The sequence below is a fragment of the Rhincodon typus genome, chromosome 5, assembly GCF_021869965.1.
Source record: "Rhincodon typus isolate 14 chromosome 5, sRhiTyp1.1, whole genome shotgun sequence".
Lineage (NCBI taxonomy): Eukaryota > Metazoa > Chordata > Chondrichthyes > Orectolobiformes > Rhincodontidae > Rhincodon > Rhincodon typus.
The window spans coordinates 14,111,357-14,133,526 of record NC_063336.1 but is presented as its reverse complement, the minus strand read 5'-3'; the positions used below and the strand labels follow the sequence as shown (position 1 = coordinate 14,133,526).

At 42.2% G+C, this 22,170-nt stretch overlaps 1 protein-coding gene across 1 annotated transcript in view; it reads right to left on the bottom strand.

Annotated features, from left to right (window-relative positions):
• The window catches only part of plb1 (phospholipase B1), a 197,092-nt gene extending 176,192 nt beyond the window's left edge, over positions 1 to 20,900 (bottom strand). The window contains exons 1-8 of the mRNA XM_048596672.1: positions 20,802 to 20,900; positions 11,233 to 11,309; positions 9,527 to 9,590; positions 8,714 to 8,772; positions 8,576 to 8,610; positions 5,248 to 5,291; positions 1,296 to 1,398; positions 264 to 315 (exon numbers count right to left, since the gene is read on the bottom strand). Coding sequence (XP_048452629.1) covers positions 264 to 315; positions 1,296 to 1,398; positions 5,248 to 5,291; positions 8,576 to 8,610; positions 8,714 to 8,772; positions 9,527 to 9,590; positions 11,233 to 11,309; positions 20,802 to 20,874 — 507 coding nt within the window. The 5' untranslated portion in view covers positions 20,875 to 20,900. The remainder of the gene's footprint in view (positions 1 to 263; positions 316 to 1,295; positions 1,399 to 5,247; positions 5,292 to 8,575; positions 8,611 to 8,713; positions 8,773 to 9,526; positions 9,591 to 11,232; positions 11,310 to 20,801) is intronic.
• Between the last annotated feature and the right edge of the window lie 1,270 nt (positions 20,901 to 22,170).

Sequence of the window (22,170 nt, the reverse complement as noted above, 5' to 3'; positions counted from 1 at the left end):
TTTAATGTGTTATTATTCTGTGATTCTATGATACAGGATGCACTCATACAGCTGGTATTTAATAATCTGTAATTGTGCTACTTGCTAGCTCAGATCCCTCATGAGTTTCCCACTGTTCATTCAAATTAGATCACTCTGCCCCAATTTAGCAAGGCGCTATATGATTGACTGGAGACCAAAGTTGATTAAAGGCAAAAGCAAAGGAATTTCCCATGAATCAATTACTGTTAGCAATAATTGTGAGGCAATGTCTAAATACTTACCATGTTATTTTTCAAACTGGTCACCAGTTTTTGAGCCATCCCTGGTAATTCCCTGAAATAAACACATTTCTTAATTATTCCATTCAATAATGTTAGATCAGATCATGAAAAAAAATTGATATTATCAGGCTTGGATGTACTAAGACAGTACTGGAACTGGGTGGTAATGTTTTGTATTCCAGAGCATTGTCAACCAGTTCTGATCTAAAGTATTGGAAAAAATCTGTAGCTCGAGTTGTGGATGAGGTTGTTGACTTCCTCGCCGAGCTGGCTTGTTTTTGTTCTGTTCTGACGTTTTAAAATTAATTTTGATACTTATCATTGTCGTTTCTCGAACATACGAAGAGGGAGCAAGATTAGGCTACTCAGCCCTTTGAGTCTGCTCCTCCATTCAACAAGCTCATGGTTGATCTGATTTTAATCTTAACTCTACATTCCTTCAGATGTAATAATCTTTCATCCCCTTGGTAATTAAGAATCCGTCTACCTCTCCCTTAAAAATATTTAAAGATTCAGCATTCACTTCTTTTGAGGAAAGGAATTCCAAAGATTCACAACCCTTAGAGAAAAAAAAATGTTTCCTCATCTCAGTATTAAATGGGGAAATTTACTATTTTGGTCATCAAGTACTTACAGGTCTGGGGTAAATGGATCTATTGTTGGGTATAGAGTGCTTCAACTTTCAGTCACATATTAATCCAATCAAAAAGACTAAGGGATTGTGCACACTCATTTCCATTCACCTTCTTATAGCTTCTTCTCCTGACTATAATCCTTTAAATAACTGCTTATCTTCATCCACAGGGAATAGGGAGAAATTGGCAGTTGAGCTATAACTTTCATTCTTTGTGGCATTCCATGAGTGTGGCTATAAGCTGGTATAGTGCTGGGATCATGGGTGTACAGCACAGGCCTCTCACAGTCAGACAGGGAGAAGAAATAGATTCCGTTCACTCATTTCAATAGAACTTTCTGACATAAGACCGCAATTAAAGCACTCAGATGGAACTCTAATGGGAAGAGTCAACCTACCCAGCTTTTGCTCTCACAACAGACAGATCTAATGAGGTGTTGACATGGTTTCCGTTTCCTAAGGAGTATCCAATCACGCCAGGATTAAATGATTTTAAAATATCTATGTATTAAAAACATGAACAAGGGTATTAGCTGTAATCCATTGTGATAATATTGCAATATTTGTGTTATTAATATAAACATTGTACGTCCTTTTATCACACTGAAATGTCCCAGAGTTCATAAATACAGACCTGGGATTTCTGGTTCAGTTACATCTGTCTGCTGCTATGATTCAAACATAATTTTCATTCAAAGAATCATTCAGCTCTCAATTGTGGCTATTCTCTGTTTCCTGTTGGCCAAATAATCTTCCATCCATCCTGATATGTTATCGCAATATCATGGGTATTAATTTTCTACGATAACCTTTGATGTGGCATCTTATCGAATGCTTTCTGGAGATCTCAATGTTGTACATAGAGTCATAGAGCTGTACAGCATGGAAACAAACCCTTCAGAACTCGTCCATGCCAACCAGATATTCAAAATTAATCTAGTCCCATTTGCCATACCTGCCTCAACCCTTCCTATTCTTGTACCCATCCAGATACTTTTTAAATGTTGTAATTGTACCAACCTCCACCACTTCCTCTGGCAGCTCATTACACACAGGCACCACCTTCTGTATGAAAAAAGTTGCCCCTTGGGTCCCTTTTAAATCTTATCCCTCTCACCTTAAACCTATGCCCTCTAGCTTTGGACTCCCCTACCCTGGGAAAAAGATCTTGGCTATTCACCCTAACCATGCCCCTCATGATTTTATGAACTTCTATAAGGTCACCCCTCATCATTCACAAGTGTAGAACATCTTTCTCAAAGAATTCCAATAAATTGGTTAGACATGATTTCCCTTCCTCAAAACCATGTTGACTCTGCCTGATTATCTTGATTTTTTTTCTAAGTGCTCTGCTCTAATGTATTTAATAGTACCTTCTAAAGGCTTCTATATGACAAATGTTAAACTATCTGGCCTATCATTTCCAGTTCTGTCTTCCTCCCTTTTTGAATAATTTATTTAAATAAATATTTGCGATTTTCCAATGGAATTGAACATTTCCCCAATCAAGAGACTTTTGGGGAAATTAAAATTAGTGCAACAGCTATCTAACTAGCATTAGCTTTAAACCCTAGGATGAAGTGCATGGGGACCTGAGCATCATCAGCCTGCAGTCCAATAGTTTGCTCAGTAACTCTTCGCTGCTGATTATAATTTCTCTAAGTGTTCCCCTCCCTTCCATTTCCTGATGTTCAGCTATTTCTGGGATGTTATTATTACCCTCTACAATGAAGCCTAATGCAAAATACCTGTACATTTCATCTAATCATCTTATTTTTCATTGTCAATTCCCCAGACTCACTTCTGATAGGAACAACATCCACATTGTTATTTTTTTCTATTCTAAATATCCATGACAACTCTTCCAATCTGTTTTTATATTTCTAGCTAGCTTTCTCTCAGAATCTGATTTTTTTTCTCCATATCATTCGTTTTTTAAATATTTTGTCCAGTCTTCTGACTTGCCACGCATCCTTGCACAATTATATGCATTATTGTATGTTTGATACTTCCTTCAATTTATTTAGTTATTTAGTATTCTGGGATGAACAGGCTGGGACAGTGGTTGAGGATGGAAACCTTACGGCCTTTAAAAAGTAGGTGGGTGAGCAATTGAAATGTCTTGGCATTCAAGGTTGTGGGCCAAGTGCTGGAAGGTGGGACTGGTGTAGATTTAGAGTAGTTTTTTTTGCTGCAGACTTGATGGGCCGAAGGGCCTCTTTTGTACTATATGATTCTATGATTCTAGTTAACCATGGATGGTAGGTCCTCCTTTTGGAATTTTTGTTTCTCATTGGCACGTATCCATTCTGTCCATTCTGAAATATCTCCTTAAAAGTCTCTATTGATCTATCCCTTATCCTAATTGCTAGTTCAATTCGCTCGTTCTGTTTTAGATCTTTTTTATTGCAATTGTTTAAGTTTATAATGCTCGTCTCATGCCCATTCTTCTCTCCTTCAAACTGAATGTAAACTTTGATCATATTATGACCACTGCAGCATAGGGGTGCCTTCAATATGAATATGCTTTCAACAACTAATCCTATCGCGTTGCACAATGGCAGGTCTGGTCTCGCCTGCCCTCTGGTTGGCACCATAAGGAACAAGGCCAGTTGCCCTGTCCTCCAATAATATCATGGCTGTCCTGATTACTCTGCATTCCTGCCTATCCTGATAACCTTTCATCCCCTTATATTTCAATAATCCATCTACCTTTCCCATAAATACTCTTTTTCCACTGCTTTTCTGGAAGAGAGTTCCAAAGACTCGTGACCATCTGAGACACAAAATTTCTCCTCATCCCTCTCTTAACTGGGTAACCCCATGTTTCTAAACAGTGACTCCAACTCAAGAGACAACATCCTTTTGACATCTACTGTGTCAAGACCCTTCAGGATCTTACTTGTTTCAATTAAGTTACAGTTTTACTCTTATAAGCTCCAGCAAATAAAAACTAGCCTAGTGTCTTTTTAAAAAAGATTAACCAAGATTAAGTTTCTTAAATGAAATTTTACACAGGCGACATAAAAGCCGTTGACTACACAGTCGAGGGAATACCTGATGAATGGTAGGACCCTGGGAAGCAATAAGGATCAGAGGGAGCTTGGTGTGCACGTACGCCAGTGTCTTAAGTGTAGTGGGACAGGTAGATAAAATGGCTAATAAGTCATATGGAATAGTTGCTTTTATTAGCCATGGTATTGAGTTTAGCAGGAAGGTTATGCAGGAAATGTCTAAAATGCTGATTAGGCCACAGCTAGAGTATTGTGTGCAGTTCTGGAATCCACATTATAGGAGAGATGGGATAGCACTAGGGAAGGTGCAGAGGAGATTTACCAGGATGCAGCCTGGACTGGAGAATTTTAGTTCCTAAGAGAGATTTGACAGACTGGGGCTGTTTTCTGTAGAGCACAGGAGACCAAGGGGGATGGCAGTTGCATGATTGCGATGCATCAACTTATGAGGGGTATAGATAGGGTAGACAGGGAAGAACTTTTCTCCTTGGTGGAGGGATAAATGAGCAGGAGGCATAGACTTAAGGTGAAGGGCAGGAGGATTTGAAGGTTGACAGGAAAACATTTTTCACCCAGAGGGTGGTGGGAATGTGGAGCTTACTGTCTGTAAGGGTGGTAGAGGCAGAAACCCTCATAACATTTAAGGAATATTTAGGCGTAAACTTGAAGTGCCAAGGCAGACAAAGCTAGGGGCCAAATGCTGGAAAATGGGATTAGAATAGTTAGGTGGTTGTTGTTAACTGGCACGGACAAGAAGGGCTGAAGGGTGTTTTTCTGTGTTGTAGACATCTGTGACTCTATGACAATCCTATCGCTGGCTTCCAAGGCCAATACAGTGAGTAGGAGCCGGTCATTCACTGAGACAGTGGATGACCACTGTCCTAACGACTGATTGAAAAATCTGCAGCTTAATCTCGTTTTTAACCCTAAACCCCAGACCAGTAACCACCAGTAGTGCCCGCTATTGATATGAAGGTGGATGTCTGATTAGTTTGTCTCTTGGTGACGTTTGAAAGATGCTGGCCCATAGATTATGAGAATTCACTGCACTTATTTGAATAGTGTGAGGATTTTTTGAATATCTGTTGGAACCACTGAAGAAACCAGAGAAGACCTTCATTGAAGTTTTATTTGAAGGACACTGTCTCCAAAGGTGTGACACTCCAATGTGCACTGCATGGAGTATGAAACCTAGGGAGGAGAACAAATGACAGACAAAGCAGCCCCAGAGACAATGGTGATCTCAACAGAGCTGGCCCAACACACACTTCTTGTTGAAACATATGATGAAAATTTATTCCACTTGTGGTAAGTTGCCCATACAAGTTACACATACCTGGCAAGGAGACTGGCATCCAAGAATCTGGATCCTTGTCATTGCTGTAGTCGGAAAGCAAACAAAATTGATTTAAATTACCATCGTGGAACCATAAAGAAAACAAGGAGGACAAACAACCTATTTAGACTCAATCTAGCCCTCTGAAACCGCTATTCATTTCACCCTATTTTGTATATCAGAAAGTCCATGAGTGAATGACGACACTGGAGCCAATTATTTACAGAGTTAGCCATGGAAAGCATACCCGTGAACTCAACAGTTTCATTGTCTAGAAGTGAAACCCCAATTAATACAATTGATCCAAATGTGGAAAGCATGTTTCCTTTTGTGGGTTAGTCCAGAAGGGGCCTTCTTCTAACATTAACGTTTGCTCTTTGAGACAGAAATGGAGATCTTTTCTCTCTCAGAGTGTTGTGTGACTTTGGAACTCTTCCTCAGATGGCGGTGGAGGTGGAGTCAGTGAATATTTTTAAAGGGAAGGTATTAGGTTCTTGTCAGGCGAGGGAAGCAAATGTTATTCGGTCTAGATAGAACTTGATCTAGTTGTTACCACGTTACTGTTTGTGGGATTTACAACGGTAACTTCAAAAGTATTTCATTGGCTATAAAATGCCTTGGAACATCTTTATTTTGTCCTTTCACAGGATGCTGGTGCCACATGTTAGACCAGCATAGAATGCCCATCCCCAATTGCCCTTGGGAAGGTGGTGATGAGCTGCCTGCATGAAATTTTGCAGTCCACACAGTGTCTGTACACTCCTAGTGCTATTAAGAAGGTGATTCCAGGATTTTGACCCAGCAACACTGAAAGAACGGCAATAAGTTTCCAAAATCAGAATGGTTTATGGCTTGGAGGGGAACTTGCTTGTGGTGGTGTTCCCATGTATCTGTTTCTTTTGTCCTTCTCATTGATAGACGTCACAGAAAGGTGCTGTGAAAGGAACACTGCTCAGTTGTTGTAGCCCACTTTGTAAGTGACAAACAGTGATGCCATTATGCATTACTGGTGGAGGGAGTGAATATTTAAAGTGTCTGATGGGATGTCAATCAAGAGGCTACTTTGTCCTGGATGGTGTCAACCTTCTTGAGTGTTGTTGGAGCTGCACCCATCCAGGCAAGTGGGGCGTATTCCAACACACTCTTGACTTGTACCTTGTAGATGGTGCGCAGGCTTTGGAGAGTCAGGAGGTGAGTCACTCACTGCAGTATTCCTAGCCGCTGATCTATAGGCACAATATTTATATGGATAGTCCAATTCAGTTTCTGTTCAATGGTGCCCCCCCAGGATGTTGATTATGGGGGAATTCAGTGACGATAGTAGCATTGAAGGGGAAATAATCAGATTCTCTTGTTGGAGATGACCATTACCTGGCACTTATGTGGCACAAACCTGCCCCTGGTCAGCCTGGATATTGTCCAGATCATGTTGCATTTGAACATGAACTGCTTCAGTATCTGAGGAGTCACGAATGATGTTGAGCATGTATAATCATTGGAGAACATCCCCATTTCTGATCTTATGATGGATGGAATGTGATTAATGAAGCAGCTGAAGACGGTTGGGCCCAGGACACTACACTGTGTTTTTCCAATGGATTCACGGTCAACATTAGATTCTCAATTCCAGATATTTATTGAATTCAAATTCCACCATCTGCCATAGTGGGATTCGAATCCGCATCCCCTGAACATTATCTGGGTCTCTGGATTAACAGTCCAGCAATAATACCACTAGGCCATCACCTCCCCCTAATTAATGTTGAATGTGGGAAAAATATGTTTATATGCTTTACAGAAGAATAAAGGAGCTGAATACTATTTAAACAGAGAAAGACTGCAAAAAGCTATGGTGCTGAGGGGCTTAGAAATCCTCACGCATAAACTACAAAAAGCTAGCATAAAAGTTTATTAGGTGATAAGGAAGGTAAATGGAATGTTGGCCTTTGCTTCAAAGGGGATGGAGTATAAAAATAGGGAATTCTTGCTGTAACTACATAAGGCACTCGTTAGACCACAGCTGGAATATTGTGAACAGTTTTAGTCCCTAGAGAAATTTCACTGGATTGATTCTGGGTATGGAAGGATCATTCTGTGAGAAGAGGTTGATTAGTTTGGGCCTGTACTCATTAGTGTTTAGAAGAATGAGAAGGGACCTTATTGAATCATACAAGGTTCTTAGGGACCTTGACAGGGTAGATGTGGAAAGCTTATTTCCCCTTGTAGGAGAATCTAGGACCAGAGGACATCAGCTCAGAATAAGAGGCTGTCCAGTGAAACAGAGATGAGGAAGAATTTCTTCCATCAAAGGATAGTGAAACTGTGAAATTCTTTACTACTGAGGGCTCTAGAGAGTGGTCATTAAATATACATGAGGCTGAGATAGAGAGATTTTTAATCAGTAAGGGAATCAAGGGTAATGCGGAAAGGCAGGAAAATGGAGTTGAGGATCATCAGATCAGCCATGATCCCATTGAAAGATGGAGCAGATTCAATGGACTGAATGGCCTACTTCTCATGGTCGAACTAAGCACCAGTGAACAGATTACTGTTGAGTAAATGCTGCATGACAACATTGTTGATGACCCCTCCCAGCTCTTGGCTTATGATCAAAAGGAGACAAACGGGGTGGTATTTTTGTGTACAGGACAGACCTGGGCAATATGCCACATTGTTAGGTAGGTACCATTGTTTTGATGGACTGGACCAGCTTGGCAAGCGGCATAGCTAGTTTTATTATATTCACTAATGGGACATGGGCATTGCTGGCAGGGCCAGCATTTATTCCCTATCCCTAGTTGCCCTTGAGAAGATACTGGTGAGCTGACTCCGCGAACTGTTGCAGTCCATGTGGTTAGGTAGACGCACAAAGCTGTTAGGGTGGGAAGTCTGAAGCACAAGTCTTCAGTACTATTGCTGGAAAGTTGTTAGGACCCGTAAGTTTGCAGTATCCAGTGTCTCCGACCATTTTGTGACATTATACAGAGTGAATCAAATTGGCTGAAGATTGGAGACAACAAAGTGCAGGGCTGGATGAACACAGCAGGCCAAGTAGCATCATAGGAGCAGAAAGGCTGACGTTTCGGGCCTAGACCCTTATGTGTTTGGCTAATATGTGTAGCTACACCCTGTTAAGTGGAAGCGGCAAACAAAATACAATGGTTTGTATTAGTCACTATTTCTGGCAACCTCACTCAAAAGTACACTCACCGAATTAAGTATCATAAAGACCTGAAATTGTCTGCTCACTCTTCTCATAATTACATGTGTAAAGAGAAGGGGAAACTGAAATGAGTACCAGTTTTTGGAAAGAAAATTTAACCATTACCTTGTCAAATGTCCACTATGCTGTGGGGGCTCTACCTGCAAAGGAACAGCCAGTTACCATCTTGTGCTCAGTCAATACAATGCACAGAAGTTGTAAAGACTAACGTCGAGCCCATTTTAACCAAGTGACATTACTCACAGTTAGCGCATCTCCCAAACGTGCAACGACCTTGATCTGTGAAGGTCTTAAAGCATGAACTGCAGAGAGTTACAGAAGTAAAGTTAAAATTCTGGCCAGATCATGTCACACTTTAACTCAGAGGTTTGCTGCTGATAAGGAATTACTGTAAGGGTAGGTGAAAAACTAGTGTACACTAGGTCCATGGAAGTGTGTTCCATTTGATTGATACAGGTAAGATTAATCCACTCATAACCTATATCATGACATATAAAAACTAACCCCAGGATTTCCCAGACCTCTAGAGCTGATCCTACTTTGTCTTTAAAATATTTGCCAAACTGACACCCTTTATATATTTTTAACCACCCTGTTCAGCTAGGCTATGACACATGTTTTGGGAAGTGGGGTCTTGACCCCAGGCCTCCTAGGTCACTAGCTCTCTGATCTCATTGAAACATATTGAATTCTTAAGGGGCTTGACAGGGTTAATGCTGAGAGGATGTTTCCTCTCATGGGAGAGTCTAGGACCAGAAGGCATAGTCTCAGAATTAAGGGGCATCAATTTAACACTGAAACGAGAAGGAATTTCTTCTCTCAGAAGGGTGTGAGTCTTTGGAACTCCTAGCCGCAATAGAGCTGTGTGGGAAGAGGCCTTGTGTATATTTAAGGCTGGGTGGGATGCTCTTCAGAGGGTTGGTGTGGACTCAATGGGCTGAATGACCTCTTTACATACTGTCGGGATTCTACGATTCCCTCCATTCGATGGAGAACAATCCCCTCAGCTTCTCAAGTCTATTCCATTTGCTTCCTGTCACTCCCTCTTACACGTACCTGAGTCTGAAGGCGAGTTGGAAAATATCTCTTCACTGCAACCAACCCAACGGCCCTTAAAGCTCTACAAGAGAAAAGGTTAGACCCTGTCATATCAGCACGCCACCAACATAATAAAGATATAGAGGCAGGGGTACAGCTACCTCCTAGAACAAAATTCATTGAGTCCAATCATGGAACAAGACTCACACTGAGTAACTCCCTCTCCATACTGCTAATGGTGCTGTCCAATGAAGAACCCACTTATTCAATGCACGCAGAGAGGTTATGGACTCAGTTTCTGGCCTCCGGTCAGCCAATCTCAGTGGAACTCACAATTAGTCTTAGCATCTTTTGAGCTAAGATTGGCAAAGTAATCAGTCAGGAACTGGCTTCCCAGTTATTAATTAGTGAGTCCTGTCCTGGAGGACACCATCAGGCACTATAACCTATTAACAAACCTGTCCAACCTCATACAGGTGAATGACTTTGTCAATGTGTGTGTGTGTGCATGTTTTGTGTGTGCATCTGTGTCTGCGTCTGTATGTGTGCGTATGCACATATGTGTGTAAATGTGTGTGTGTGTGTGTGTCTGTATACGTGTGTGTGGGTGTGTGTCTGTATACGTGTGTGTGGGTGTGTGCATGTGTGTGTACCTGATCAGAGAGCTGTTGCTATGTGTGGGAATCGGATCAGAATGGGAATGAATTGGATAATGAGTAAGTGACCACTGGAATGCTGTTCAGTAACTAAACTGTCCACATTCCTCAAAAGAGGTTCCGAAGAACAAAGGGACACTCTGAGCGACAGCAACCCTTCACTTTGAGTGTGGAGGTCCAGTTTCAAGCAGCCTAAATCACTGTAACTAATTCCAGATGCCTCATTTCTATCTGTTTGTCAAGTTGAGATAATGAAAGAGAGGGACCTTACATCCGGAGATTACACACAGGAATGAAATGCAGGCGCTGGGACATTAATGATTAGTGGGGTCAATCACAAAGTGCTGTGTCAAACGCACTGCTCAATCCCACTGCCTGCCCTTCACATGCATGAAACAACAGCATTTACTTTATCCACCTCAGAAAGAAAGCACTTTTATTTACACATCCTCGGGGCATGGCAAAACACTTCAGAACTATTGAAGTTATTTTTGAGGAGGAGGCTCTGTTGTATTGCAGCAGTCAGTTTGCACATGTCAAGATCCCACAGGGAGTGTTGAGATATATCATCTGGTAGTTTGTGTTTCAAATGGGATTGGCTGAGGGAGAAACATCGACATGGGATTTTGCGTCACTACCAGCACAGTGTGGCGCTCCCTCTTATTGTAGTGACATGCCAATCAAGGTGGAAATATTCAGAAATCTCTGGCACAGGACTCGAACTCACTGCCTTCTACCTAAGGAGGCAGTAGTGTTACCCACTGACCCACAGATAATCCAGAATGGGGCAAGTCTTAAACGAACGTCAATGGAATTGAACCTTATGTGCCACATTTTACAAATTGAACAGCCTGACCGTGAGGTCTATTGGTGCTTTTGGAGAATTGTGGTGTTGGGGGCTGGATTTTAATTATCGAGTGGCAAGTTCCCGCACAAACTTCCTGACAGCCTTTTTGGATGGGCCATGCCATTCATGTCAGGACTAATGGCAAAACTTTGGTCAGCAATTGAATTCACATCCTGAGCCCAAAAGCCTTCAAACTGCTCCATTTCCAGTTACATTCTTACCTCTCCATCAGCCAGTGGGTTGGTGCTATTCTCCTTGTTGCTCAGATGTTTCCCCTCAGCCAGGTCCTCTGCTAAGCCTGTGGGGAGATACTTGGCTGTGATCAGTGGCTCCATTGCAAACTGATGCTTAAACTTATTCCCAGTCAGAAACATTGGACTGACGTACGTCAGCAAAAGTGAGCAAAAAAGTCAACTTACAACAGAATCCGGGAAGAAATTCTAAGAGATAAATTAAGGAACGAACTGTGTTTATGTTAATCTTCCAAGCGGAGTAGTGGGGCACAAAAATAGATTTAGGGATGTGGGAAAGGTGCTAGATCTGTACAATGAAAGAATTTGCCAATACAAGGAGTTTGGACAGCTTTATGCTGTTCCTTGTTATCATAGGATCCCTACAGTGTGGAAAGAGGCCATTCAGCCCATTGAGTGTGCACCACACTCCAAAGAGCAGCCCACCCAAAGCCAGCCCATCCTCCTCCACCCCACCATATCTCTGTAATTTGCATTTCCCATGGCTTATCTACCCTGCCGGCACATTCCTGGACTCTATGGGACATGGCACATCTTTGAACTGTGAGAGGAAACCAGAGCACCCAGTGGATACCTGGACACGGGGAAAACATGCAAACTCTACACAGAAGGTCACCCAAGGCAGGAATTAAACCCAGGTCCCTCGTGTTGTGAGGCAGCAGTGCTAACCACTGAGCCACCATGCCACCCAAAACTCACAGGGGCATTTTTGGATCCCGCATTGCTCCACGCTAGTTTGGTGGAGCGACTATAAAGATACAACCAATGAAAATCCCCACATTTAAAATGAACAATCACTTATAGCGCTTTCCAAACTCCAGTTGCATTAGTGTCAATTTCAACGTTGCCGGTTACAGCATCTTAAGTATTCTGTTTACCTGAGGCAGAAACACCAGTCACTAGGCAATTTGTGAATGTTCTCCTCCATTAAAACCACCATTAATTCTTGCAGACAACATTGATGATGCAAACAGGTCATTTGGTCTAAGCCAGGGTTTATACAAGCCTTGTCCCACCATCTAACTGCATTAACAAACCCTCCAACTCCTTTCAGAAATTAAAATAGAACCAGACCGGGTCCTTTGACTCAACTAGTGATGAAAATGAACTGGAACTGAGGCTGGAGTTTAAAGCCAAGGAAAAAGACCGAGAGAAACAATTTCAAAAAGAAAGGGCGCAGCTATAAAGACAAGCCTGGAATGAAAGGGAGGAATGGGAGGAGAAAGAGCAAGATAGAGATTGCCAGCTAATATCCTTGTAAATGTTTCTGCACCCTTTCAAGTTAATAACTATTACAGTCATAGAATCATACAGCACAGAAACAGACCCTTCGGTCCAACCAGTCCATGCTGAATATAATCCCAAACTAAACTAGTCCAACCTGCCTGCTCCTGGCCCATATCCCTCCAAACATTTCCCAGTCATCAACTTATACGAATGTCTTTTAAATGTTGCGATTGTATCTGCATCCACCACTTCCTCAGGAAGTTCATTCCACACTCGAACCACCTTCTGTGTAAAAAATTTGCCTCTCATGTCTTTTTTAAATCTCTCCCCTCTCACCTTAAAAATGTGCCCCCTAATCTTGAAATCCCCCACCCTAGGAAAAAGACAACTACCATCAACTCTATATATACCCCTCATTATTTTATAAATTTCTATGAGGTCGCCTCTCAATTTCCTACGCTCCAGTGAAAAAAAGTCCCAGCCTATCCAGCCTTTCTTTATAACTCAAACCTTCCACACTCGGCAACATCCTGGTAAATCTCATCTGAACCCTCTCCATGTTAAGAATATCCTTCCTATAACTGGGTGACCCAGAACTGGGCACAGTATTCCAGAAGAAGCCTCACCAATGTCCTGGAAACATCAATATTACTTCCCAAATCCTATACACAAAGGTCTGAGCAATGAAGGCAAGCGTGCCAAATTTCTTCTTTTTCTGATTTGGACCGGCTGGTGGATCTCCTCTATCTGTTTCTCTCTGAGTCATAAATCTCAAATTAGTAAAAATTTCAGCAATTATCTCATCAGATTGCTTGTCTAGTCATCTTCCTTTTTTGGAAATGTTTGTTTTCTTAGGAATACTATTCAGACTAATTTATTAAAAAATGAATTTCTGACCTTTTTTTCGAAAGAAACTGTCATCTTTACAGAACTGAAATCCAAAAACCCATTTACCCTTACTTTAGAAACCAAGTTGCCGAGTAAAAATAATATGTTATAAATCTTTATCATACTGTGCAGTTTTGAAATTACAGATTTATTAAGGACTGTTAAATGAACCTTTCTGCTTTAAAATCTATATCTTGGTTAAAAGAAAATTAAGTTTCAAAAATTCTTTCAAGATGGTAGTGACAGCAGACGTTGCATTGGGCTAGTTTAAAGCCAATTGCACTGAGTTATCTCAGCGTCTATCTTAAACGATGACATTTAGAAGTAATTGACCCTTGGACAACATAATGGCTCCTTATAAATGTGAGAGACATCCAAGCTTCTGGGAGAACAAGAGATAGAAAAGGACATCAACATAATTGACTTATTTGCCAAGTGGAACAATGGCTCATTTGAAATTAACAAAGTAGCCATTTTGCCTTTGGTGTGATTTAAAAAATGCTAGTTTTAGTTTATCATAGGATTGCTGTCTCATTCAGAGACAGAGAGAGAAAGAGATGAGTGATGGTGGTTTAACCTGAGAATCACCATGCCTCAAGGTGGGGAAAGAGGTTGAGAAGGAGATTCATTCAGCTGAGGAGGAATTGAACCAACGACATTGGTGTTACTCTGTTTTGCAAATCAGCCACCCAGCTGACTGGTCCTGCGGGAAGAGGATATCTAACTTGTGCATCTTCCCAACTTGTACTTAGCCAAGGAAATGTAAGATTCAGCCCTATTATCTCACTACATGCTATAACAGTTCATGTAAACTGAATGAAATCAGCAAGATGACACAAAGACATTACTTCACTGTTTAATCTAATGTTATCACACAGGTTTAGGTTGGATTATGGTTAAGAAACAAGATAATGTTGTAACTGGTGGTGCTTCTCTTAAATAAAGATTGGATTAAGTCTTGGATTAAGTTTTCTCTGGGATTGAGGGCTTTTCCATGTCGGTGTAACAAAGTTTGTAACTGCAATAGGCACAGAATTGTTTGTAATACAACAATAACCCTCTTAAAGCAACATAAATGAGTCAATATTTTGTGTTAAAAAGTACTATGAATTTTAAGTATGAACATGTTACGTTCTCATACAATACAGCAATCAGAATATCTGTTTTATATTGCAGTACTGGTGGGAAGCTGCTTTGTTAGAAACTCCACCAATGCTCCCTCTGACCTCCCCACTCCATAACATCTTACCTATAGCAGGGAAACCACAATTGAACGCAGTATTCCAAAGGTGGCCTAACCAATGTACAGCACAACTTGAGATCCCAACTCCTGTACTCAATGTACTGACCAATAAAGGCAAGAGTTACAAACACCTCCTTCACTACTTGGAAACAGTATGGACTGCAGATGCTGGAAGCCAGAGTCAATAGATGTGAAGCTGGAAAAGCTCAGCAGATCAGAAAGCATCTGCGGAACAGGAAAGGCTGGAACCCTTCGTCAGGACTGGGGAGGGGGAGGGGAGCCCAGAGTAAATGGCCGGTGGGGGGGTTGCTGGGGAAGGGGAGGTGGGATGGTGATAGGTGGATGCAGGTAGGAGGTTATTGTGATTGGTCACTTGGGAAGGGTGGAGCGGATAGGTGAGTAGGAAGGTTAGGTCAGGACAAGAGGGGGAGGGCTGGACCTGGGATAAGGCTGGGGTGGAGGGATTTTGAAGCTGGTGAAGTCAATATTGAGGCCATTGGGCTGTAAGCTCCCAAGGCGAAATATCAGGTGTTGTTCCTCCAGTTTATGTCTACATTCCACACCAATTCCTCCACCACACCCGATACCTTTCCCTGCAACCGCAAGAGGTGCAATGCCTGCTCCTACACCACCCCTCTCACCTCCGTCCAAGGCCCAAACAATCCTTCCATATCCGGCAGAGAGAGCAACATCTGTGCTCTGCACACAACAACCAACCCGACTTTGTGGTTACCATCCATTTTAATTCCCCCTCCTATTCCCTTGGCGACATGTCCATCCTTGGCCTCCTCCACTGTCAGAATGAGGCCAAATGTAATCTGGGGGAACACCACCTGATATTTCGCCTTGGGAGCTTACAGCCCAATGGCCTCAATATTGATTTCACCAGTATCAAAATCCCTCCAACCCCAGCCTTATCTCATGTCTAGCCTTCCCCCTCCTTCTCACCTCCCTGACCTGACCTAACCTGTCCATCTCCCTACTCACCTATCTGCTCCACCTTTCCCACTGACCAATCACAATAACCTCCTACCTGCATCCTCCCCAGACCCAACCCCTTCCCTCTATTTACTTCTGGGGTCCCCTCCCCTCAGTCCTGATGAGGATTTCGAACTGAAACATTGACTTTCCTGCTCCTTGGATGCTGTCTGACCTGCTGTGCTTATCCAGCTTCATATCTATTGTTGCCTCCTTCACTACCCTGTCTACCTGTGACTCTACCTTCAAGTAACTATGAAGCTGCACCTCAAGGTCTCTTTGCTTGGCAATATTCCCTTGGGCCCTGCCATTAAGTGTATAAGTCCTGCCCCGATTTGCCTTTCCAAAATGCAACACCTCACATTTATCTAAATCAAACTCCATCAGCCACTCCTCGGCCCATGGGCCCATCTAATCAAGGCCCCATTGTACTCTGAGATAACCTTCTTCACTGTCCACTACACTTCCAACTTTGGTGTCATCTGCAAACTTACTAACCATACCTCCTATGTTCACATCCAGATCATTTATATAAATGACAAAAGGCAGTGGATCCAGCACCGATCCTTGCGGAACACTGCTGGTCACAGGCATCTGTTCTGAAAAACAACCCTCCACCACCACCCTCTGTCTCCAACATTCAAGCTAATTTTGTATCCAAATGGCTAGCTTTCCATGTGATCAAATCTTGCTAACTGGCCTACCTTGCTGAACTCCATATAGATACCGAACACCATTCTGCCTTCATCAATCTTCTTCACCACTTCTTGAAAAAACTCAATCATGTTAGTGAGGCACGATTTCCCATGCATAAAGCCATGTTGACCATCCCTAATCAGTCCTTGGCTTTCCAAATGCATGTCAATCCTGTCCCTCAGGATCCTTCAGAATATCAGTAGAGGAAAGGAGAAGGAAGACAGAGGGAAAGGAAATGCATCTTAAAGGGACAAAGAATCATGGAAAATGGGAGAGAAACCATCCTTAACTTTCAAATGGAAGAAAATCAAAAGCAGTAATGCAGGACCATGCTGGTCTGCCTTAATTGTAGCAAACCAGGTCATAGTAAAGAAAATTGCTGGCTCTGAGAAAAGCAACCAACAGAATTTCTGTGAAGCCTAAGTCTGTAGTCACACAAAATAGTCACACTAACTGGAAATACAAAGAAAGACACAGAAGCACGCCAGGACTTGGTAAAGAAGGCGATTGGCACACTTGCCTTCATTGCTCAGACCATTGAGTATAGGAGATGGGGCATTGTGTTTTGGTTATATAATCTATATAATTTGGCTACATTGCTGAGGCCACTTTTGGAGTACTGTCTACAGTTCTGGTTGCCTTGCTATAGGAAGGATGTTATTAAGCTGGAAAGGGTGCAGAAAAGATTTATAAGGATGTTACTGAGACTGGAGAGTTTGAGTTACATAGGGAGATAGGGACTTTCTTCCCTGGAGTGTAGGAGGCTGAAGGGTGACCATATAGACATTTATAAAATCATGTGGGGCATAGATAAGGTGAATAGCCAAGGTTTTCTCCCCAGGGTAGGGGAGTCCAGAATTAGAGGACATAGGTTCATGGTGAGAGAAGAAAGATTTAAAAGTGGGAAATTTTTCACACAGAGGATAGTGCGTATATGGAAGAGCTACCAGAGGACGTGTTAGATGCAGGTACAATTACAACATTTAAAAGACAGTTGAGCAGGTATATGGAAAGGAAAGGCTTGGAGGGATATGAGCCAAATGCAGGCAATTAGGACTAGTTTTGTTTAGAAAACATATTTGACATGGACGAGTTGGACCTCAGGGTGTGTTTCTGTGCTGTATGACTCCAATTCTCTGAAGGAGAAAATGGTTCCTAGTGTTCCAAGAAACCTGGAGAAGAGATTAAACAACTCCAATAGCAGGGGGTAATTGAAGATTTCCTACATAGAAACATGATTAACTCCAAAATGACAGTCAAAAGTTAAGATGCTATTGATGGGGACTTACTTAAATGGTGAACTTGTTCCAGGTTTAAAGATGTTGGATGTAATTGAAGTTGCCCTTGCAAGCGGTTGGCCTTCTATGGGGAAATGAGGTTACAGATTGGAAAGATACCTCCAAAACCCAGGAGCAGCCCAGAGAGGCAGAACAAACTGAACAGTCTCCGCAGGCCTGTACTCAGCTGAAAGAGGTACTGAAGCCTAAATATTACTATGTAAGGATTCTGTGAAGATAACTACCTGTGCATCCCTTATCTCTGTAGCTACTTTTTTAAAATGTCAGGGTGCTACTCTTTAGATCCAGGGACTTGTAGCCCCATTAGTTTCCCGAGTACAGCTTCTCTAGTGATTGTTTTTGTGTTTATTTCCTCCATAACTTTAGTCCCTTCATTATTTAGTATGTTTGGAATGCTATTAATATCCTCTACCATGAAGACTAATGCAAAGTATTTAAAGTCATAGAGTAATACAGCACAGAAACAGGCCCTTTGGTCCAATTCTCTGCTCATTCCTGGTTTACCCTTAATATTTCCCCACCCCCATTCCATCTTGTCTCTATTTTCCTATTTATATATTTGAAGAACCTCTTACTGTCTATTTTTTAAAATATTACTTGCTAGTTTGCACTCATGGTTTATTTTAGGCCTCTTTATTTGGGTCACCTTTTCTTAGCTTTTAAGACTTGACAAATCCTCTGAATTACCACTAATTTTTGCCTCATTGAACATTTGTTTCTCTCATGCTATCCTTGTCTGGTCAACCATGGTTGGTTTAGCACAATCCTAGAATTCTCCTTCCTCACTGGAATCTGTCTTTGCTGTGAGCCATGAATTATTTTCTTAAACATCTGCCATGGTTCCCAAACTTTCTTTTCCACTAAACATGACTCGCAGTCCACTCCAGCCAACTCTGTCCTCATCCCTATATATGTAACTTCATTTACATTTAGTACAGTTGTCTCTAACCCAAATTTCTCACTCTCAAACTGAGTGCCAAATTCTACAATGTTATGGTCACTGTTGCTTCAAGGAGATGCTGAGAACATCGATTAAGCCTGTTTCATTCCACATCGCCAGATCTAAAATAGCCCAATCCCGAATCCATAGAATGTAGTTCTAGGAAACTGTTCTTAATATAGTCTGTGAATTCTTCCTTGCGGCTATCTTTGCCAATTTTATTTTCCAAATGTTCTTGATAGTTAAAGAGCATTGGAATAGTCAAATCAGTAGGTCACAAAAACATGGATGAGGATTTCAATGAAATGATAAAGGGAATATTTATATTCATATAGAACTTTTCATTGGTCACTTCAAAGACAATGTGATACTTCTGAAGTGCAATTATTACTGTAATGTAGGAAACGCAGCAGCTAATTTGTACCCTGAAAACCGCCACAAACTGAAATGTGATAATGACCAGCTAATCCATTCTTGATGTTGATTAAAGGTTAAATAGAGGCCAGGACACCAAGGATGACCCTTTTGTTCTGACTTGAAATAGTGCCATAAGCAGACACTTAGGGCTTCAGTTTAATTCTCATTCAAAAGGTGGCACTTTAGCCCCTCTGACATTATAACAGTCCTTCAGCACTGTGTTGGCTTTGACTTTTCAGTTCAAACCCTGGAGCAGGTCTCAATTCCAGAGCCTTGCAACTCAGAAGTGTGGCTGCTACCAACTGAGCCTCAACTGACAGTGGATCGGCTAAGGCAGAGGTAGAAATAGGCAGCATCATGGAGCGTCTGGAGGATGGTCTTAGATGATGGAATGGAGAGCTGGAAGGAGCTAAACTAGTTATCCAGTGCCCCAGCCTAACACTGTAGGAGTTTTGGTTATGGTGACCATGACAACTGTCATCATTTGTCGAGAAAAAAATCCACGTGGTTCAGTAACATTCTTTAGGGAAGGAAATCTGCCATCTTTACCTGGTCTGGATGTGACTACACCCACAGCAATTAACTGAAGTGGCCTTGGCAGGCCACTCAAATTAAAGGCAAGTATAGATAGGCAACAAATGCTGGCCTTGCCAGTGATACCCATACAAGAATAAAGAGAAATGAAGTTCAGGATGCTGAGTTTATGAAGGGACTGGTTCAGCCAAAGGCTTTCAGTGGGGATCCGAATGAAATCGATATGAAGGAAATCGAGATTTTGGCAAAGGCTAAATACAATAACAGTAAAATAGGAGCAAAATACTGCGGATGCTGGAGGCCTGAAATAAAAACAGGAAGTGCTGGAGAAACTTAGCAGGTCTGGCAGCACTGCGTTTCTCCAGCATTTTCTGCCATTATTTAAAAAATAATCATTTCATTCTTTGCGATGCTACATTGAAATACACAGGATCTAGAGCCAAAACCAGCCACGCAACCCAAAAGATCCATACTGGTTCAGAGGTAGTAGGAACTGCAGATGCTGGAGAATCTGAGATAACAGTGGGAGCACGAGGCGGCGCCGATATAGTCATCAATGTAATGGAGGAAGAGGTGGGGTTTAGGGCCGGTGTAGGTACGGAAGAGGGATTGTTCCACGTAACCTACAAAGAGGCAGGCATAGCTTGGGCCCATGCGGGTACCCATGGCCACCCCCTGTGTCTGTAGGAAGTGGGAGGAATTGAAAGATAAGTTGTTAAGGGTGAGGACAAGTTCGGCTAAGCGGATGAGGGTGTCAGTGGAGGGGGAATGGTCGGGCCTGCAGGACAGGAAGAAGCGGAGGGCCTTTAGGCCATCTGCATGGGGAATGCAGGTGTATAGGGACTGGACGTCCATGGTAAGGATGAGGTGTTGGGGACCGTGGAATTGGAAGTTTTGGTGGAGGTGGAGGGCGTGGGTGGTGTCATGGACGTAGGTAGGGAGTTCCTGGACCAAGGGGGAGAAAATGGAGTTGAGATAGTTGGAGATAAGTTCGGTGGGGCAGGAGCAGGCGGAAACAATGGGTCAACCCGGGCAGTCAGGTTTGTGGATTTTGGGAAGGATACTGGTGTTTGTATTCTACTGAACCTCCTTCCACTGCGCACAGCTTACCCCAATGTATCCCCTTATTCCTCCCTCCCTTGTGTGTTTATCTAGCAACCCTTAAATGCATTAATGTTAGCCTCCTCACGGGAAGGCTTTCTGCAGTCTAATGCACTCTGAATCAAGGATTCCTCTTCATGGATTTACCAAAAAATGCAAGCATTTATAGATTAAACATTATTAAACTTAACATCAAAATAGCTCAGTAAAGCCCTACCTTGTATTAATTGCAGAGAAAGAGTTAAAATCAACACGCTTGCGGTCTGGCATTTCATTGTTTGGATTTGCATCACTCAGAAACCAGGCAGCTTCTCACCTCAGAATGTGTTGAGTGATCACTCACCACTTAGGGCTGCTTTATATCAAGAGGCACCTTTGTCTCCCCATTCTCCTCCTGGTTTTTATGACCATCCTGGTTTACCTACCAATAAATCACTGATTATGAGAGAGAATAACTCTTTAAATGCATGATGCGATAAGTTGCTTAATGCACATTGTAAAGCAATTCAATATTTATTTTCTCTAATGATTGCACAATCACAATTATAAACAACTAATGCAATTATAGCACTACGTTACTGGTTTGAAGCCTCAAAGAAACACTTGCATTTATGTAGCGTATTTTACAAAGTCATTTAAAGCACATTATAGTCAATGAAATCAATATTGCTATAACATTAAAGGAACAGTAATGATAGTCCCGTTCTCTCATTAGAGAGAGGTAATTAGTGGGAGATTAAACCTGAAGGTCACCAAACCTCAAGTGAGGGGTGAGGTTGAGAAAGCAGGACTTTTATGGTAACCTCAGCTGGAGCAGGAATTGAACCTGTGATGTTGGTGCCACTCAGCAGTTGTCCAACCAACTGAAATAACTTGCCCCCTGCTGCAACGCTATATCTGATTGTATGGAACATTGTCCAGGTATGTCCTGTCTAGAAAAGGCAGGACAAATTTAATTGAGTCAATTTCTGCCCCAGCAGTCTATTCCTCATTGTTAATAATACTTGAAGCTAAATGTGGGGCAAACTTTGCATTCATGGCATGTTGACTGTACCAAGGCAATTTCCCATATCTTCAGCAGTTCCTTGATATCACACAAAGGGAATCAAATTGAGTTGAAGACTATCATCTGCGGTTCTGAGGACAGCTGGAGGAGACCAAGGTGGATCAAAATAAAAACCAAAAGAACTGTGGATGCTGTAAATCAGGAACAAAAACAAAGTTGCTGGAAAAGCTCAGCAGGTCTGGCAGCATCTGTGACGGAGAAAACAGAGTTAACGTTTCGGGTCCGGTGACCCTTCCTCAGAACTGATGGTGGCTGGGAAAATGTCAGTTTATATGCAGAAAATAGGGAGGTGGGTGGGGTAGGGAGTAAACGATAGGATAGAGTCCGAAGAGAGAGAAAGACAGTTGGACAGACAAAGGAGTTGCTATCAATCAGGCTGGGAGGGTGAATAGTTGTTAATGGGGACTGTTAGTGACTAACAACAGAGGGTGTGTAATGGCAGGCTATGTGGTAACAAGGCCTGGTGTGTGGGGTGGGGGGCTGGCACATGGGAGAGTTTGGGCCCTAAAATTATTGAACT